Raw genomic sequence first — 19,083 nt, forward strand, 5'->3', positions numbered from 1 at the left:
GATTTATTAAAGAATATTTTTCAAGGGCCAACTGAGGCGTGGATTTATTAAAGAATATTTTTCAAGGGCCAACTGAGGCGTGGATTTATTAAAGAATATTTTTCAAGGGCCAACTGAGGCGTGGATTTATTAAAGAATATTTTTCAAGGGCCAACTGAGGCGTGGATTTATTAAAGAATATTTTTCAAGGGCCAACTGAGGCGTGGATTTATTAAAGAATATTTTTCAAGGGCCAACTGAGGCGTGGATTTATTAAAGAATATTTTTCAAGGGCCAACTGAGGCGTGGATTTATTAAAGAATATTTTTCAAGGGCCAACTGAGGCGTGGATTTATTAAAGAATATTTTTCAAGGGCCAACTGAGGCGTGGATTTATTAAAGAATATTTTTCAAGGGCCAACTGAGGCGTGGATTTATTAAAGAATATTTTTCAAGGGCCAACTGAGGCGTGGATTTATTAAAGAATATTTTTCAAGGGCCAACTGAGGCGTGGATTTATTAAAGAATATTTTTCAAGGGCCAACTGAGGCGTGGATTTATTAAAGAATATTTTTCAAGGGCCAACTGAGGCGTGGATTTATTAAAGAATATTTTTCAAGGGCCAACTGAGGCGTGGATTTATTAAAGAATATTTTTCAAGGGCCAACTGAGGCGTGGATTTATTAAAGAATATTTTTCAAGGGCCAACTGAGGCGTGGATTTATTAAAGAATATTTTTCAAGGGCCAACTGAGGCGTGGATTTATTAAAGAATATTTTTCAAGGGCCAACTGAGGCGTGGATTTATTAAAGAATATTTTTCAAGGGCCAACTGAGGCGTGGATTTATTAAAGAATATTTTTCAAGGGCCAACTGAGGCGTGGATTTATTAAAGAATATTTTTCAAGGGCCAACTGAGGCGTGGATTTATTAAAGAATATTTTTCAAGGGCCAACTGAGGCGTGGATTTATTAAAGAATATTTTTCAAGGGCCAACTGAGGCGTGGATTTATTAAAGAATATTTTTCAAGGGCCAACTGAGGCGTGGATTTATTAAAGAATATTTTTCAAGGGCCAACTGAGGCGTGGATTTATTAAAGAATATTTTTCAAGGGCCAACTGAGGCGTGGATTTATTAAAGAATATTTTTCAAGGGCCAACTGAGGCGTGGATTTATTAAAGAATATTTTTCAAGGGCCAACTGAGGCGTGGATTTATTAAAGAATATTTTTCAAGGGCCAACTGAGGCGTGGATTTATTAAAGAATATTTTTCAAGGGCCAACTGAGGCGTGGATTTATTAAAGAATATTTTTCAAGGGCCAACTGAGGCGTGGATTTATTAAAGAATATTTTTCAAGGGCCAACTGAGGCGTGGATTTATTAAAGAATATTTTTCAAGGGCCAACTGAGGCGTGGATTTATTAAAGAATATTTAAGGGCCAACTGAGGCGTGGATTTATTAAAGAATATTTTTCAAGGGCCAACTGAGGCGTGGATTTATTAAAGAATATTTTTCAAGGGCCAACTGAGGCGTGGATTTATTAAAGAATATTTTTCAAGGGCCAACTGAGGCGTGGATTTATTAAAGAATATTTTTCAAGGGCCAACTGAGGCGTGGATTTATTAAAGAATATTTTTCAAGGGCCAACTGAGGCGTGGATTTATTAAAGAATATTTTTCAAGGGCCAACTGAGGCGTGGATTTATTAAAGAATATTTTTCAAGGGCCAACTGAGGCGTGGATTTATTAAAGAATATTTTTCAAGGGCCAACTGAGGCGTGGATTTATTAAAGAATATTTTTCAAGGGCCAACTGAGGCGTGGATTTATTAAAGAATATTTTTCAAGGGCCAACTGAGGCGTGGATTTATTAAAGAATATTTTTCAAGGGCCAACTGAGGCGTGGATTTATTAAAGAATATTTTCAAGGGCCAACTGAGGCGTGGATTTATTAAAGAATATTTTTCAAGGGCCAACTGAGGCGTGGATTTATTAAAGAATATTTTTCAAGGGCCAACTGAGGCGTGGATTTATTAAAGAATATTTTTCAAGGGCCAACTGAGGCGTGGATTTATTAAAGAATATTTTTCAAGGGCCAACTGAGGCGTGGATTTATTAAAGAATATTTTTCAAGGGCCAACTGAGGCGTGGATTTATTAAAGAATATTTTTCAAGGGCCAACTGAGGCGTGGATTTATTAAAGAATATTTTTCAAGGGCCAACTGAGGCGTGGATTTATTAAAGAATATTTTTCAAGGGCCAACTGAGGCGTGGATTTATTAAAGAATATTTTTCAAGGGCCAACTGAGGCGTGGATTTATTAAAGAATATTTTTCAAGGGCCAACTGAGGCGTGGATTTATTAAAGAATATTTTTCAAGGGCCAACTGAGGCGTGGATTTATTAAAGAATATTTTTCAAGGGCCAACTGAGGCGTGGATTTATTAAAGAATATTTTTCAAGGGCCAACTGAGGCGTGGATTTATTAAAGAATATTTTTCAAGGGCCAACTGAGGCGTGGATTTATTAAAGAATATTTTTCAAGGGCCAACTGAGGCGTGGATTTATTAAAGAATATTTTTCAAGGGCCAACTGAGGCGTGGATTTATTAAAGAATATTTTTCAAGGGCCAACTGAGGCGTGGATTTATTAAAGAATATTTTTCAAGGGCCAACTGAGGCGTGGATTTATTAAAGAATATTTTTCAAGGGCCAACTGAGGCGTGGATTTATTAAAGAATATTTTTCAAGGGCCAACTGAGGCGTGGATTTATTAAAGAATATTTTTCAAGGGCCAACTGAGGCGTGGATTTATTAAAGAATATTTTTCAAGGGCCAACTGAGGCGTGGATTTATTAAAGAATATTTTTCAAGGGCCAACTGAGGCGTGGATTTATTAAAGAATATTTTTCAAGGGCCAACTGAGGCGTGGATTTATTAAAGAATATTTTTCAAGGGCCAACTGAGGCGTGGATTTATTAAAGAATATTTTTCAAGGGCCAACTGAGGCGTGGATTTATTAAAGAATATTTTTCAAGGGCCAACTGAGGCGTGGATTTATTAAAGAATATTTTTCAAGGGCCAACTGAGGCGTGGATTTATTAAAGAATATTTTTCAAGGGCCAACTGAGGCGTGGATTTATTAAAGAATATTTTTCAAGGGCCAACTGAGGCGTGGATTTATTAAAGAATATTTTTCAAGGGCCAACTGAGGCGTGGATTTATTAAAGAATATTTTTCAAGGGCCAACTGAGGCGTGGATTTATTAAGAATATTTTTCAAGGGCCAACTGAGGCGTGGATTTATTAAAGAATATTTTTCAAGGGCCAACTGAGGCGTGGATTTATTAAAGAATATTTTTCAAGGGCCAACTGAGGCGTGGATTTATTAAAGAATATTTTTCAAGGGCCAACTGAGGCGTGGATTTATTAAAGAATATTTTTCAAGGGCCAACTGAGGCGTGGATTTATTAAAGAATATTTTTCAAGGGCCAACTGAGGCGTGGATTTATTAAAGAATATTTTTCAAGGGCCAACTGAGGCGTGGATTTATTAAAGAATATTTTTCAAGGGCCAACTGAGGCGTGGATTTATTAAAGAATATTTTTCAAGGGCCAACTGAGGCGTGGATTTATTAAAGAATATTTTTCAAGGGCCAACTGAGGCGTGGATTTATTAAAGAATATTTTTCAAGGGCCAACTGAGGCGTGGATTTATTAAAGAATATTTTTCAAGGGCCAACTGAGGCGTGGATTTATTAAAGAATATTTTTCAAGGGCCAACTGAGGCGTGGATTTATTAAAGAATATTTTTCAAGGGCCAACTGAGGCGTGGATTTATTAAAGAATATTTTTCAAGGGCCAACTGAGGCGTGGATTTATTAAAGAATATTTTTCAAGGGCCAACTGAGGCGTGGATTTATTAAAGAATATTTTTCAAGGGCCAACTGAGGCGTGGATTTATTAAAGAATATTTTTCAAGGGCCAACTGAGGCGTGGATTTATTAAAGAATATTTTTCAAGGGCCAACTGAGGCGTGGATTTATTAAAGAATATTTTTCAAGGGCCAACTGAGGCGTGGATTTATTAAAGAATATTTTTCAAGGGCCAACTGAGGCGTGGATTTATTAAAGAATATTTTTCAAGGGCCAACTGAGGCGTGGATTTATTAAAGAATATTTTTCAAGGGCCAACTGAGGCGTGGATTTATTAAAGAATATTTTTCAAGGGCCAACTGAGGCGTGGATTTATTAAAGAATATTTTTCAAGGGCCAACTGAGGCGTGGATTTATTAAAGAATATTTTTCAAGGGCCAACTGAGGCGTGGATTTATTAAAGAATATTTTTCAAGGGCCAACTGAGGCGTGGATTTATTAAAGAATATTTTTCAAGGGCCAACTGAGGCGTGGATTTATTAAAGAATATTTTTCAAGGGCCAACTAGGCGTGGATTTATTAAAGAATATTTTTCAAGGGCCAACTGAGGCGTGGATTTATTAAAGAATATTTTTCAAGGGCCAACTGAGGCGTGGATTTATTAAAGAATATTTTTCAAGGGCCAACTGAGGCGTGGATTTATTAAAGAATATTTTTCAAGGGCCAACTGAGGCGTGGATTTATTAAAGAATATTTTTCAAGGGCCAACTGAGGCGTGGATTTATTAAAGAATATTTTTCAAGGGCCAACTGAGGCGTGGATTTATTAAAGAATATTTTTCAAGGGCCAACTGAGGCGTGGATTTATTAAAGAATATTTTTCAAGGGCCAACTGAGGCGTGGATTTATTAAAGAATATTTTTCAAGGGCCAACTGAGGCGTGGATTTATTAAAGAATATTTTTCAAGGGCCAACTGAGGCGTGGATTTATTAAAGAATATTTTTCAAGGGCCAACTGAGGCGTGGATTTATTAAAGAATATTTTTCAAGGGCCAACTGAGGCGTGGATTTATTAAAGAATATTTTTCAAGGGCCAACTGAGGCGTGGATTTATTAAAGAATATTTTTCAAGGGCCAACTGAGGCGTGGATTTATTAAAGAATATTTTTCAAGGGCCAACTGAGGCGTGGATTTATTAAAGAATATTTTTCAAGGGCCAACTGAGGCGTGGATTTATTAAAGAATATTTTTCAAGGGCCAACTGAGGCGTGGATTTATTAAAGAATATTTTTCAAGGGCCAACTGAGGCGTGGATTTATTAAAGAATATTTTTCAAGGGCCAACTGAGGCGTGGATTTATTAAAGAATATTTTTCAAGGGCCAACTGAGGCGTGGATTTATTAAAGAATATTTTTCAAGGGCCAACTGAGGCGTGGATTTATTAAAGAATATTTTTCAAGGGCCAACTGAGGCGTGGATTTATTAAAGAATATTTTTCAAGGGCCAACTGAGGCGTGGATTTATTAAAGAATATTTTTCAAGGGCCAACTGAGGCGTGGATTTATTAAGAATATTTTTCAAGGGCCAACTGAGGCGTGGATTTATTAAAGAATATTTTTCAAGGGCCAACTGAGGCGTGGATTTATTAAAGAATATTTTTCAAGGGCCAACTGAGGCGTGGATTTATTAAAGAATATTTTTCAAGGGCCAACTGAGGCGTGGATTTATTAAAGAATATTTTTCAAGGGCCAACTGAGGCGTGGATTTATTAAAGAATATTTTTCAAGGGCCAACTGAGGCGTGGATTTATTAAAGAATATTTTTCAAGGGCCAACTGAGGCGTGGATTTATTAAAGAATATTTTTCAAGGGCCAACTGAGGCGTGGATTTATTAAAGAATATTTTTCAAGGGCCAACTGAGGCGTGGATTTATTAAAGAATATTTTTCAAGGGCCAACTGAGGCGTGGATTTATTAAAGAATATTTTTCAAGGGCCAACTGAGGCGTGGATTTATTAAAGAATATTTTTCAAGGGCCAACTGAGGCGTGGATTTATTAAAGAATATTTTTCAAGGGCCAACTGAGGCGTGGATTTATTAAAGAATATTTTTCAAGGGCCAACTGAGGCGTGGATTTATTAAAGAATATTTTTCAAGGGCCAACTGAGGCGTGGATTTATTAAAGAATATTTTTCAAGGGCCAACTGAGGCGTGGATTTATTAAAGAATATTTTTCAAGGGCCAACTGAGGCGTGGATTTATTAAAGAATATTTTTCAAGGGCCAACTGAGGCGTGGATTTATTAAAGAATATTTTTCAAGGGCCAACTGAGGCGTGGATTTATTAAAGAATATTTTTCAAGGGCCAACTGAGGCGTGGATTTATTAAAGAATATTTTTCAAGGGCCAACTGAGGCGTGGATTTATTAAAGAATATTTTTCAAGGGCCAACTGAGGCGTGGATTTATTAAAGAATATTTTTCAAGGGCCAACTGAGGCGTGGATTTATTAAAGAATATTTTTCAAGGGCCAACTGAGGCGTGGATTTATTAAAGAATATTTTTCAAGGGCCAACTGAGGCGTGGATTTATTAAAGAATATTTTTCAAGGGCCAACTGAGGCGTGGATTTATTAAAGAATATTTTTCAAGGGCCAACTGAGGCGTGGATTTATTAAAGAATATTTTTCAAGGGCCAACTGAGGCGTGGATTTATTAAAGAATATTTTTCAAGGGCCAACTGAGGCGTGGATTTATTAAAGAATATTTTTCAAGGGCCAACTGAGGCGTGGATTTATTAAAGAATATTTTTCAAGGGCCAACTGAGGCGTGGATTTATTAAAGAATATTTTTCAAGGGCCAACTGAGGCGTGGATTTATTAAAGAATATTTTTCAAGGGCCAACTGAGGCGTGGATTTATTAAAGAATATTTTTCAAGGGCCAACTGAGGCGTGGATTTATTAAAGAATATTTTTCAAGGGCCAACTGAGGCGTGGATTTATTAAAGAATATTTTTCAAGGGCCAACTGAGGCGTGGATTTATTAAAGAATATTTTTCAAGGGCCAACTGAGGCGTGGATTTATTAAAGAATATTTTTCAAGGGCCAACTGAGGCGTGGATTTATTAAAGAATATTTTTCAAGGGCCAACTGAGGCGTGGATTTATTAAAGAATATTTTTCAAGGGCCAACTGAGGCGTGGATTTATTAAAGAATATTTTTCAAGGGCCAACTGAGGCGTGGATTTATTAAAGAATATTTTTCAAGGGCCAACTGAGGCGTGGATTTGTTAAAGAATATTTTTCAAGGGCCAACTGAGGCGTGGATTTATTAAAGAATATTTTTCAAGGGCCAACTGAGGCGTGGATTTATTAAAGAATATTTTTCAAGGGCCAACTGAGGCGTGGATTTATTAAAGAATATTTTTCAAGGGCCAACTGAGGCGTGGATTTATTAAAGAATATTTTTCAAGGGCCAACTGAGGCGTGGATTTATTAAAGAATATTTTTCAAGGGCCAACTGAGGCGTGGATTTATTAAAGAATATTTTTCAAGGGCCAACTGAGGCGTGGATTTATTAAAGAATATTTTTCAAGGGCCAACTGAGGCGTGGATTTATTAAAGAATATTTTTCAAGGGCCAACTGAGGCGTGGATTTATTAAAGAATATTTTTCAAGGGCCAACTGAGGCGTGGATTTATTAAAGAATATTTTTCAAGGGCCAACTGAGGCGTGGATTTATTAAAGAATATTTTTCAAGGGCCAACTGAGGCGTGGATTTATTAAAGAATATTTTCAAGGGCCAGAATATTTTTCAAGGGCCAACTGAGGCGTGGATTTATTAAAGAATATTTTTCAAGGGCCAACTGAGGCGTGGATTTATTAAAGAATATTTTTCAAGGGCCAACTGAGGCGTGGATTTATTAAAGAATATTTTTCAAGGGCCAACTGAGGCGTGGATTTATTAAAGAATATTTTTCAAGGGCCAACTGAGGCTGGATTTATTAAAGAATATTTTTCAAGGGCCAAGGCGTGGATTTATTAAAGAATATTTTTCAAGGGCCAACTGAGGCGTGGATTTATTAAAGAATATTTTTCAAGGGCCAACTGAGGCGTGGATTTATTAAAGAATATTTTTCAAGGGCCAACTGAGGCGTGGATTTATTAAAGAATATTTTTCAAGGGCCAACTGAGGCGTGGATTTATTAAAGAATATTTTTCAAGGGCCAACTGAGGCGTGGATTTATTAAAGAATATTTTTCAAGGGCCAACTGAGGCGTGGATTTATTAAAGAATATTTTTCAGCGACCTCTAGAAGGCGTGGATTTATTAAAGAATGTTTTTCAGCGACCTCTACAAGGCGTGGATTTATTAAAGAATATTTTTTAGCGACCTCTACAAGGCGTGGATTTATTAAAGAATATTTTTCAGCGACCTCTACAAGGCGTGGATTTATTAAAGAATATTTTTCAGCGACCTCTACAAGGCGTGGATTTATTAAAGAATATTTTTCAGCGACCTCTACAAGGCGTGGATTTATTAAAGAATATTTTTCAGCGACCTCTACAAGGCGTGGATTTATTAAAGAATACTTTTCAATTTAGATAATTTAATTTTTTTTTTGGATGTCACCTTTAACACTGTGACGTAATTAAGACACGTTTTGGTTTGAATCATCCAAGAAAAAAAATATTGGATAAAATTCTAATGAAACGTCGTCAATGATTGTCGATTATGCAAATCTAATTATTCAAGTTTGGAATTTTGGAGAATTTTATTTCGGGGTGATTCATAGATTTAGAATTTTTTGGAAATGTTGGAATATTAAAAAATTAAAAAATAAATACTTTTCGAATAAATTGACAAAATTCATCAGATTCTGAAGCCAATATTACAGCAAATTTTTTTAGATGGTTTTTTGTAGATTCTTACTGCCTCCCTCCCACCGCGCTAATTTTTCATAATAATTTTATTTTATTAATATTTTAATATATATTTCTAAGTTTTTTTTTTATATTTTGTCCCCTCCCCCACTATTATATTTCTAAAGATCTGGCATCTCTTTTTTACCATTAAGTTTAAAACCCCACAAACTCTCTTAAGCCAACCTTGTTTGTCACTGTCTCATAGACTAATCCATAGTACGAATAGCTAACAACTCAGCTTAAAGCTTTCATTGAGCAAAGCTTTAGCTTCGATGCGATCTTCTCAAAACCTCACCAAAAAAATTCGAAAAACTAGTTTTCATAAATACATTTTTTGTTATTAACATTCAAATGGATTTTGTTTATTGATTAAAAAAAACTCAAATAAATTTGTTTATACATTTTGAGAAAAAAAATTTAATTATCATCGAGAATACATGTGCGTCGATTAGAGGTTTTTGATTTATGTTAATTACACAGGGGAGGAAATGCATTACAAATAAACAAAGAAGTATAATTGTGGAAAAATATTTAAAAAGCCAAGCCTTATGTAGGTCTTAAAAAATACACGCCTTATATGGTGGACCATTTACAAAAAATTATTTTATTAAGGAACTATATCTAAATCTGAACCGATTTTCACAAAACTTATTACCCATCATTCTACACTTAATTCAGTATGCTGTGCAAAATTCCATTCAAATCGAAAGATAAATGGGGACTTTGGTGCACCATTTGTCTTATATCGGACGAAAATATATATGGGAGCTATATTTAAATTTGAACCGATTTTCATGAAACTTAACACAAATCATTATAGACGTAGTTCAGTACCCCAAGCAAAATTTCGTGAAAATCGAAAGATATATAGGGACCTTGGTATACCATTTACTTTAAATCGGACGAAAATATATATGGGAGCTATATCTAAATCTGAACCGATTTTCACGAAACTTAACACACATAATTCTAGACGTAGTTCAGTACCCCAAGCAAAATTTCGTGAAAATCGAAAGATATATAGGGACCTTGGTATACCATTTACTTAAAATCGGACGAATATATATATGGGAGCTATATCTAAATCTGAACCGATTTTCACGAAACTTAACACACATCATTCTAGACGTAATTCATTACGCTGTGCCAAATTTCGTGCATATCGAAAGATTTTTAGGGACTTTGGTGGACCATTTACATTAAATCGGACGAAAATATATATGGGAGCTATATCTAAATCTGAACCGATTTTCATGAAACTTGACAAAAATAATTCTAGACTTAATTCAGTACCCCATGCAAAATTTCGTGCAAATCGAAAGATATATAGGGACCTTGGTATACCATTTACTTAAAATCGGACGAAAATATATATGGCAGCAATATGTAAATCTGAATCGATTTTCATGAAACTTAGCACACATCATTCTAGACGTAATTCAGTACCCTATGCAAAATTTCGTACAAATCGAATGATATATAGGGACCTTGGTATACCATTTACTTAAAATCGGACGAAAATATTATGGGAGGTATATCTAAATCTGAACCGATTTTCACGAAACTTAACACACATCATTCTAGACGTAATTCAGTACCCAATGCAAAATTTCGTGCAAATCGAAAATATATAGGGACTTTGGTGGACCATTTACATTAAATCGGACGAAAATATATATGGGAGCTATATGTAAATCTGAACCGATTTTCATGAAACTTAACACACATCAGTCTAGACTTAATTTAGTACCCCATACAAAATTTCGTGCAAATCGAAAGATATATAGGGACCTTGATATACCATTTACTTAAAATCGGACAAAAAATATATATGGTAGCTATATCTAAATCTTAACCGATTTTCACGAAACTTAACACACATCATTCTAGACGCAATTCAGTACCCCATGCACAATTTAATGAAAATCGAAAGATATATAGGGACCTTGGTACACCATTTACTTAAAATCGGACGAAAATATATATGGGAGCAATATCTAAATCTGAACCGATTTTCACGAAACTTAGCACACATCATTCTAGACGTAATTCATTACGCTGTGCCAAATTTCGTGCATATCGAAATATATTTAGGGACTTTGGTGGACCATTTACATTAAATCGGACGAAAATATATACGGGAGCTATATCTAAATCTGAACCGATTTTCATGAAACTTGTCACAAATCATTCTAGACTTAATTCAGTACCCCATGCAAAATTTCGTGCAAATCGAAAGATATATAGGGACCTTGGTATACCATTTATTTAAAATCGGACGAAAATATATATGGGAGCAATATCAAAATCTGAACCGATTTTCACGAAACTTAACACACATCATTCTGGACCCAATTCAGTACCCTATGCCAAATTTCGTGCAAATCGAAAGATATATAGGGACCTTGGTATATCATTTACTTAAAATCGGACGAAAATATATGGGAGCAATATCTAAATCTGAACCGATTTTCACGAAACTTAACACACATCAGTCTGGACCCAATTCAGTACCATATGCCAAATTTCGTGCAAATCGAAAGATATATAGGGTCTTGGGTGCACCATTTACATAAAATCGGACGAAAATATATATGGGAGCTATATCTAAATCTGAACCGATTTTTACCAAACTTAGCACACTTCATTATAGACGTAATTCAGTACCCCATGCAAAATTTCGTGCAAATCGAAAGATATATAGGGACATTGGAATACCATTTACTTAAAATCGGACGAAAATATATATGGGAGCTATATCTAAATCAGAACCGATTTTCTCGAAACTTGGCACACATTAATCTGCACCTAATTCAGTACTCTGTACCAAATTTCGTGCCAATCGAAAGATATATAGGGACCGTTTACATTCAATCGGACGAAAACATATATTGGAGCTATATCTAAATCTGGACCGATTTTTCCCAATTTCAATAGGGTTCGTTCTTGGGACAAATGAATGAGCTGTGCCAAATTTCATCCAATTCGAATAATAAATGCGACCTGCACTTTGTTTACAATTTAACATGGACAGACAAACGGACGGACAGGCATAAATCGACTTAGAAAGTGATTCTATGCATATTCTCAAAAGGAACCATGTGTCTATATCGTTTCCTATTGCCTGTTACAAACATATGCACAAAGACATAATACCCTGTACCATAGAGTGGTGAAGGGTATAAAAATCCCCTCCTAACGAACTTTTGTAACACCGACCCTATTGTTATTGTTTTAATGCTCGCCATCGCTAAAGGTGAATGTCTCGGCTAATGCCCGCCGAGGCTTATCTTCAGCAATTATCTCTCTCTGCGAAAGAAAAATGTTTGCGGACAAATAATGTCTAGTCATTAAACGAGAACGTTGACGTCGAAGCGCCAAACATATTGTTCGGTAACTTCTGCTTAGGCATTCATCAAACCGTTGAGCCGACCAGCCATTCAAACAGCACTGTATCTGCCGGTCAGCCAGCCAGCCTATTCAACCATCCATATATATTATTTAATTTCTAATTAGAGGGGAATACTCCGATTCAATTGAATGCCATACGGTGTTTATATAAAAGGTTATCATCCGGCATCATTCATCTTCTCGGCAGCATCGTCAACATCATCATCGTCAAACCAACAAACAAAAACAACATGGGGCATTCCAGTACTTCTCCCGCTGCTGCTTGGGTAAGGTTGGCATTGCTATTTTCCTATTTATTTTTTTGGGAGAATGAGCAGCACCAATGTGGCTTTGTAGCCGGACGATACCCGACGAACCAATACCAACAGCAGCAGCAGCACCACCACCACCTGCCTTGATCCATAGATTAGAAATTGTGTTTTTTGCAAGCTGTCTATAGTTGGAAATTGACTTTCTTGGCGATCGAATAAATCATTTGTTTTTGTTACGGGAAGCCCCAAGGGTTCAAAATACACATACGGCGGAACCAGAAAAGCTCCAAGCAGAACGGCCTTAGAATGTTCAAAATACTCAAATTGTTCGGTTTATTATTAATTTGTTTATCCATATTGGAGATTTGTGAGGCTGGTAGGTGTAATAAACAACAACAAGAAAGTGTTCATGTGTGTGTGTGTGTGAAAGTGTTCGCATGTGTGTGGGGAGTCCCTACAATAAAATAAATTTGAAATAAAAAATGACTCCATAAACGAACATGTCATTGCTTGTAAAAAAATCAATAATTTTAAATTGTTTATTATTTGTGATGTTGTTGTCATTTTATTTACAACAAGTGAATGTGTTAATTTATTGTTGTTGTTTGTTTTTTATAAAGTGCTTTGTTGTCATTTCATTTCCTCTTGCTCTTTCTCCTCTTCCCCCACACAGACTGTGAAGTCTTTGGTCTGCTGCTGAAAAAGGGCGAAGCAAAAACTGTACCTGGCAAATGTAGTCAGGTCGTGTGCCAGGGCAATCGTTATGATGAATACGAGATTGAGGGGTAAGTGATGTGCTGGAGGGGTGGAAATTTATAGAGATTTTCAAATCAATTGTAATATTTTTTAATTATTTTATTTGTGTAGCTGCCCAAATGCCTATGCCCCCAAAGATTGTGAATTTGTACCCGTTGACCTGACAAAGCCATATCCAAGATGTTGTCCCCATTGGAAGTGTCCGGATCGAAAATAAAATTTTTGTTGTTCTTGTTGTTATATACATACTTTTTTTTAAATAATAATAAACTCAAAAATGTGATATAGATAAAAAGAAAATTTAATTTTGAAATCAGAAAAAAAACTTCCTGCAAAAAAAAAAAAATGGGACTTGAAAAGTGAAGTGAAAGGTGTACTTTGTATACGACCTAGAATGCTTGGAGATGAAGATCCTTCCAGACTTTAGACAAGGGTTGAATGCCTATGTAGCTCTTATGTGGGTTATGGAGCCCTAAAGGCTCCGAAAAGGCAGCTGAAAGATCAACGAATGTTTATAGACGATGTGAGGGTCACCGAGACTTTAAAATGACAATGTGGGTTATATAGACCAAATGATATTCAATGATGCCTGTAGACAAGCAGATGTCTTTATAGGCGATATGATGACGACTTCAAGGTTCTTAGAGTCTTTAAAGGAAGCAGGAGCAGCATATACATAGACTATGTTTAACAAGTGAAAAAGCCTTAAGTTCGGCCGGGCCGAACTTTGGATACCCTCCACCATAGATATAATGACAGGTACTTGAAATAAGAATATAGGGAACATACCAAAAAGTGTACCTATACAGACATTTCTACAAACGGTTTCTACGGTCATGGTGCTAAATATTGGTCCTAGACCCCATGGTTCTTTGGACCAAATTTGTTTCCAAAAAATTTTGAGTTCATCCACACTTTGCCCATCTTATTATTTCTAACGAAATTAGTGCAGCGAATTCGATTGAAAACCCCGATCAAGAATCCCAAAATACCGAAATTTGGGAGGTACCCTTATATGGGGGCTATCCGAAAAAAGTGGACCTATACTAAAAATTTTTTGTGGAGAGGTTTAGTACCTACTAAGAACTCAAAATACTAAATTACAGCCAATTTGGTGTAAAAATACGATCAAGACCCCCAAAATACAGAAAATTAGTAGGTACCATTATACGGGGGGCTACCAGAAAAAGTGGACCTATATTTATAATTTTTTGTGGAGACATTTAGTACTCAATAAGAACTCAATGTACCAAATTTCAGCGTATTCGGTCGAAAAACGCGCTCAAGAACCCCAAAATACCGAAAATTGGGTATACCCTTATGTGGGGGCTATCCGAAAAAATGGACCTATACTAATAATTTTTTGTGGAACGATTTGAAACCTATCACGAACTCAAAATACTAAATTACAGCCAATTTGGTGTAAAAATACGATCAAGACTCCCAAAATACAGAAAATTAGTAGGTACCATTATACGGGGGGCTACCAGAAAAAGTGGACCTATATTTATAAATTTTTGTGGAGACATTTAGTACTCGATAAGAACTCAATGTACCAAATTTCAGCGTATTCGGTCGAAAACCACGCTCAAGAACCCCAAAATACCGAAATTTGGGGGTACCCTGATATGGGGGCTATCCGAAAAAAATGACCTATACTTATAATTTTTTTGTGGAGCGATTTGAAACCTATTACGAACTCAAAATGCTAAATTACAGCCAATTTGGTGTAAAAATACGATCAAGACCCCCAAAATACAGAAAATTAGTAGGTACCATTATACGGGGGGCTACCAGAAATAGTGGACCAATATTTATAATTTTTTATGGAGACATTTAGTACCCAATAATAACTCAATGTGCCAAATTTCAGGGTATTCGGTGGAAAAACACGCTCAAGAACCCCAAAATACCGAAAATTTGAGGGGTACTGTTATATGGGAGCTATGCCTAAACGAGGACCGATATATCCCATCTTTGAACTTGACCTGCCTGCAGACAAAAGACAAACCTATGCAAAATTTTCAGCACCCTATCTCAATTCCTTCAGAAGATAGCGTGATTACAACAGTCGGACGGACGGACATGGCAAGATCGTCTTAGAATTTTACCCTGATCAATAATATATATACTTTATAGGATCGGAAATGAATATTTCGATGAGTTACAAACGGAATGACAAAATTAATATACCCTCCATACTATGGTGGAGGGTATAAAAAACGTTTGCAAGAGAATCTCTATAAACGGGAATCATTATAGATGAGCGGAAGGAAGTCTCTTAATAGATGAGCTGAAGTGAGTGTTTATAGACGATCTGTAGGGTTTCCCTTTAGAGAGCTATGGCGGTCTTTTTATACGAGTCGGGAAAAAGTCTTTAAATACTAACTAAAAGGTGTATCTTCAGTGAATAGATGGAGGGTGCATCTTTGGACGTGTTAAAAAAAAAGACAGAATTTCTTATGGACGAAGATAGTATTTTTACACAAGATGGTGGGAGTGTTTGTGATTGGGCTAAGGCATGTCTTTAAAGGCGATCTAAGGATCTCTTCTTACGGAGGTTAGTCGGACTTTTTATTTGAGCTGGGTCTTATAAACGACCTGGAGTAAGTCTTTATAGGCGATCATTATTTACGAGATGGATACATGTTTATACCCTTCACCACACTGTGGTACAGGTTATCATGTCTTTGTGCATATGTTTGTAACAGGCAAAAGGAAACGAGATAGACACATGGTTCCTTTTGAGAATATGCACAGAATCACGTTCTAAGTCGATTTATGCATGTCCGTCCGTCTGTCTGTCTGACCATGTATTTTTGTGAACAAAGTACAGGTCGCATTTATGATCCGATTTGGATAAAATTTGGCATAGGTCACCCTTTTGGCCCAAGGACGAACCCTATTGAAATTGGCAAAAATCGGTCCAGATTTACATATAGCTCCCATATATATTTTCGTCCGATTTAAGGTAAATGGTGCGCCAAAGTCCCTAAATATCTTTCGATCTGCACGAAATTTGGCACAGCGTAATTAATTAGGTCTAGAATAATGTGTGTTAAGTTTCCTGAAAATCGGTTCAGATTTAGATATAGCTCCCATATATATTTTCATCCGATTTAATGTAAATGGTGCGCCAAAGTCCCTAAATATCTTTCGATTTGCACGAAATTTGGCACAGCATACTGTATTATGTCTAGAATAATGTGTGTTAATTTTCGTGAAAATCGGTTCAGATTTAGATATAGCTCCCTTATATATTTTCTCCCGATTTTAGGTAAATCGTGCACCAAAGTCCCTATATATCTTTTGATTTGCACGAAATTTGGCATAGCGTAATGAATTATGTCTAGAATGATGCGTGTTAAGTTTCCTGTAAATTGGTTCAGATTTAGATATAGCTCCCATATATATTTTCGTCCGATTTAAGGTAAATGGTGCGCCAAAGTCCCTAAATATCTTTCGATCTGCACGAAATTTGGCACAGCGTAATTAATTAGGTCTACAATAATGTGTGTTAAGTTTCCTGTAAATCGGTTCAGATTTAGATATAGCTACCATATATATTTTCATCCGATTTTAGGTAATTGGTGCAGTAAAATCTCTGAAAATCATTCGATTTGCACGAAATTTGGCACAGTGTACTAAATTAAGCCTAGAAAAATGTGTGCTAAGTTTCGTGAAAATCGGTTCAGATTTAGATATAGCTCCCATATATATATTCGTCCGATTTTAGGTAAATTGTGCACCAAAGTCCCTGTATATCTTTCGATTTGCACGAAATTTGGTATATCGTACTGAATTAAGCCTAGAAATATATGTGCCAAGTTTCGTGAAAATCGGTTTAGATTTAGTTATAGCTCCCATATATATATTTTCGTCCGATTTAAGGTAAATGGTGCACCAAAGTCCCTATATATCTTTCGATTTGCACGAAATTTGGTACAGCGTACGGAATTAAGCCTATAAAGATGTGTGCCAAGTTTCGTGAAAATCGGTTTAGATTTAGATATAGCTCCCATATATATTTTCGTCCGATTTAAGGTAAATGGTTCACCAAAGTCCCTAAATATCTTACGATTTGCACGAAATTTGCCACAGATTACTGAACTAAGCCTAGAAAGGTGTGTGCTATGTTTCGTGAAAATCGGTTCAGATTTAGATATAGCTCCCATATATATTTTCGTACGATTTTATATAAATGGTGCATCAAACTCCTAATGTTTGTCCGATGAACACGAAATGTAGACAACGTATCAAATTGAGACGTGAATAACGTTTTTTGAGATTTGTTGAAATTGGAGCAGATCCACCCATAGCTTCCATATATATTTCGAACGGGTGTCTGATTGAAACTGTACCGAATAGCGTGTATCAATGTAGCTATAAATAGTTTTCCATAAATTTATCTCATGGTACGCAGGCGACCCTAAATCTGCCCAAATGTAGGTTGGAGAAAGACATGAGTATGTTCCTTCGAGGGAACAATATACCCAAAGTGGTGATGGGTATCACATAGTCGGCCCATTCCGACTCTACTACTTTCCTTACTGGTTAAAGATGTAATTATCGCTTTTTTGTCTCCTTTTCTCAAAACCTCCATGAAATGCGATACAAACAAAAACTAAAAGTCATCATTTGCCTAATAAGGAAACGAGCATCCAATTTCGAAGAAGAAGAAAATAATAAAATTCATTCTTCCTAAAAATTTGCCCAACAAGTATTTTTGGAACAAACTTCTGCCAGCAAATAGAGGTGGTGGCGGCAATGACAATGACGTCTTGAAATCAAAAACCCCAACTTCTGTTCATTCATTCATTTATTGTTTTTCCTAAATTGATTTCATCGGCCTGCCACCACACTGTTCGCTGACAAGTAATCTGACAACTATCCTTTTTTTGGCTAAAGGAAGAAAGAAAGCAACAGTCTGTGGACAATCAGTCTATCACAGGCTGCAGGAAGTTCGCATAATGCCCCTCAACACTCTCAATGTCTTATTCTTTAGTCATTGTCCCCAAGGGAGGTGAGAGGAGGGTTGAGAGTAAAAGCGTAACGTTACTTCCCAGCAACAACAAAAGCCGTGGCGTGGAAGCACCCCGAACAAAAAAGATGACAACGCATTAATTATAAATGTCACTTTTTGGCTTTGTTAGACAAAACCCAATGCCAACAACAAGAATAACAAAAACAACAACAACGACAATGACGAAAAATACTTACGATGGCTATTAACAAAGTGACAGCATGATTTGTGAGTCAAATGAAGTCCGTGAACAAACGCAAAACTGAGTATTTGCTGCGGATGGTAATGGCAATGACGGAATGCCGAGATGTTAGTGGCAGTCCAATGGAAAGGGGTTCCGGTTGCGACACATGAAGTCCTAACCCTTTTTTTCTGTGTGTGTGTGCGACATTTAAATCTTCTCATCATCGTCAACGCTGCGTTGCTTTGCGTAGTCGTCACAGTCATTGTCGTCAATGTCCATCATTAGCCTTTATTTAAATGTTACCATGGCTATCAATGAGAGGGGGAGGGGGGCATGGCTTTGGAAATAGAGCAACAATATTTTATGGCTCATTTTGCAAATGACTTGAAAGTAACAACAGCAAAAACAATCTCATTTAGTAATGTGATGGGTAATAAATGATGACAAATAATAAAAAGGAGGAAGGATAATTTTGATGGCAAAAGGGATGTTAGGAATTTGGGATGTCCGAAAAAGTTATTTAAGAAAATCCAGGTCTTATATAGGTCCCTAAAACGTTCTATAAAAAAAATCCAGGGGTTATATAGGTCGCTAAAAATTCTATAAAAAAAATCCAGGCCTTATATAGGTCCTTAAAAAATTTTATAAAAAAATCCAGGCCTTATATAGGTCCCTAAAAAATTCTATAAA

At 36.1% G+C, this 19,083-nt stretch overlaps 1 protein-coding gene across 1 annotated transcript; it reads left to right on the forward strand.

Moving 5' to 3' along the window:
* Positions 1 to 12,730: 12,730 nt before the first annotated feature.
* Positions 12,731 to 13,413, forward strand: LOC133326902 (uncharacterized). The gene is made up of 3 exons (XM_061535514.1): positions 12,731 to 12,806; positions 13,104 to 13,215; positions 13,298 to 13,413. Exons 1-3 carry the CDS (start codon positions 12,737 to 12,739, stop codon positions 13,401 to 13,403), a joined length of 288 nt encoding a protein of 95 aa, XP_061391498.1. The 5' UTR covers positions 12,731 to 12,736; the 3' UTR covers positions 13,404 to 13,413.
* Positions 13,414 to 19,083: the final 5,670 nt, after the last annotated feature.

The sequence above is a fragment of the Musca vetustissima genome, unplaced genomic scaffold (assembly GCF_032173495.1).
Source record: "Musca vetustissima isolate MV318-11 ecotype Yass unplaced genomic scaffold, APGP_CSIRO_Mvet_v1 utg6219, whole genome shotgun sequence".
Classification (NCBI taxonomy): Eukaryota; Metazoa; Arthropoda; class Insecta; order Diptera; family Muscidae; genus Musca; species Musca vetustissima.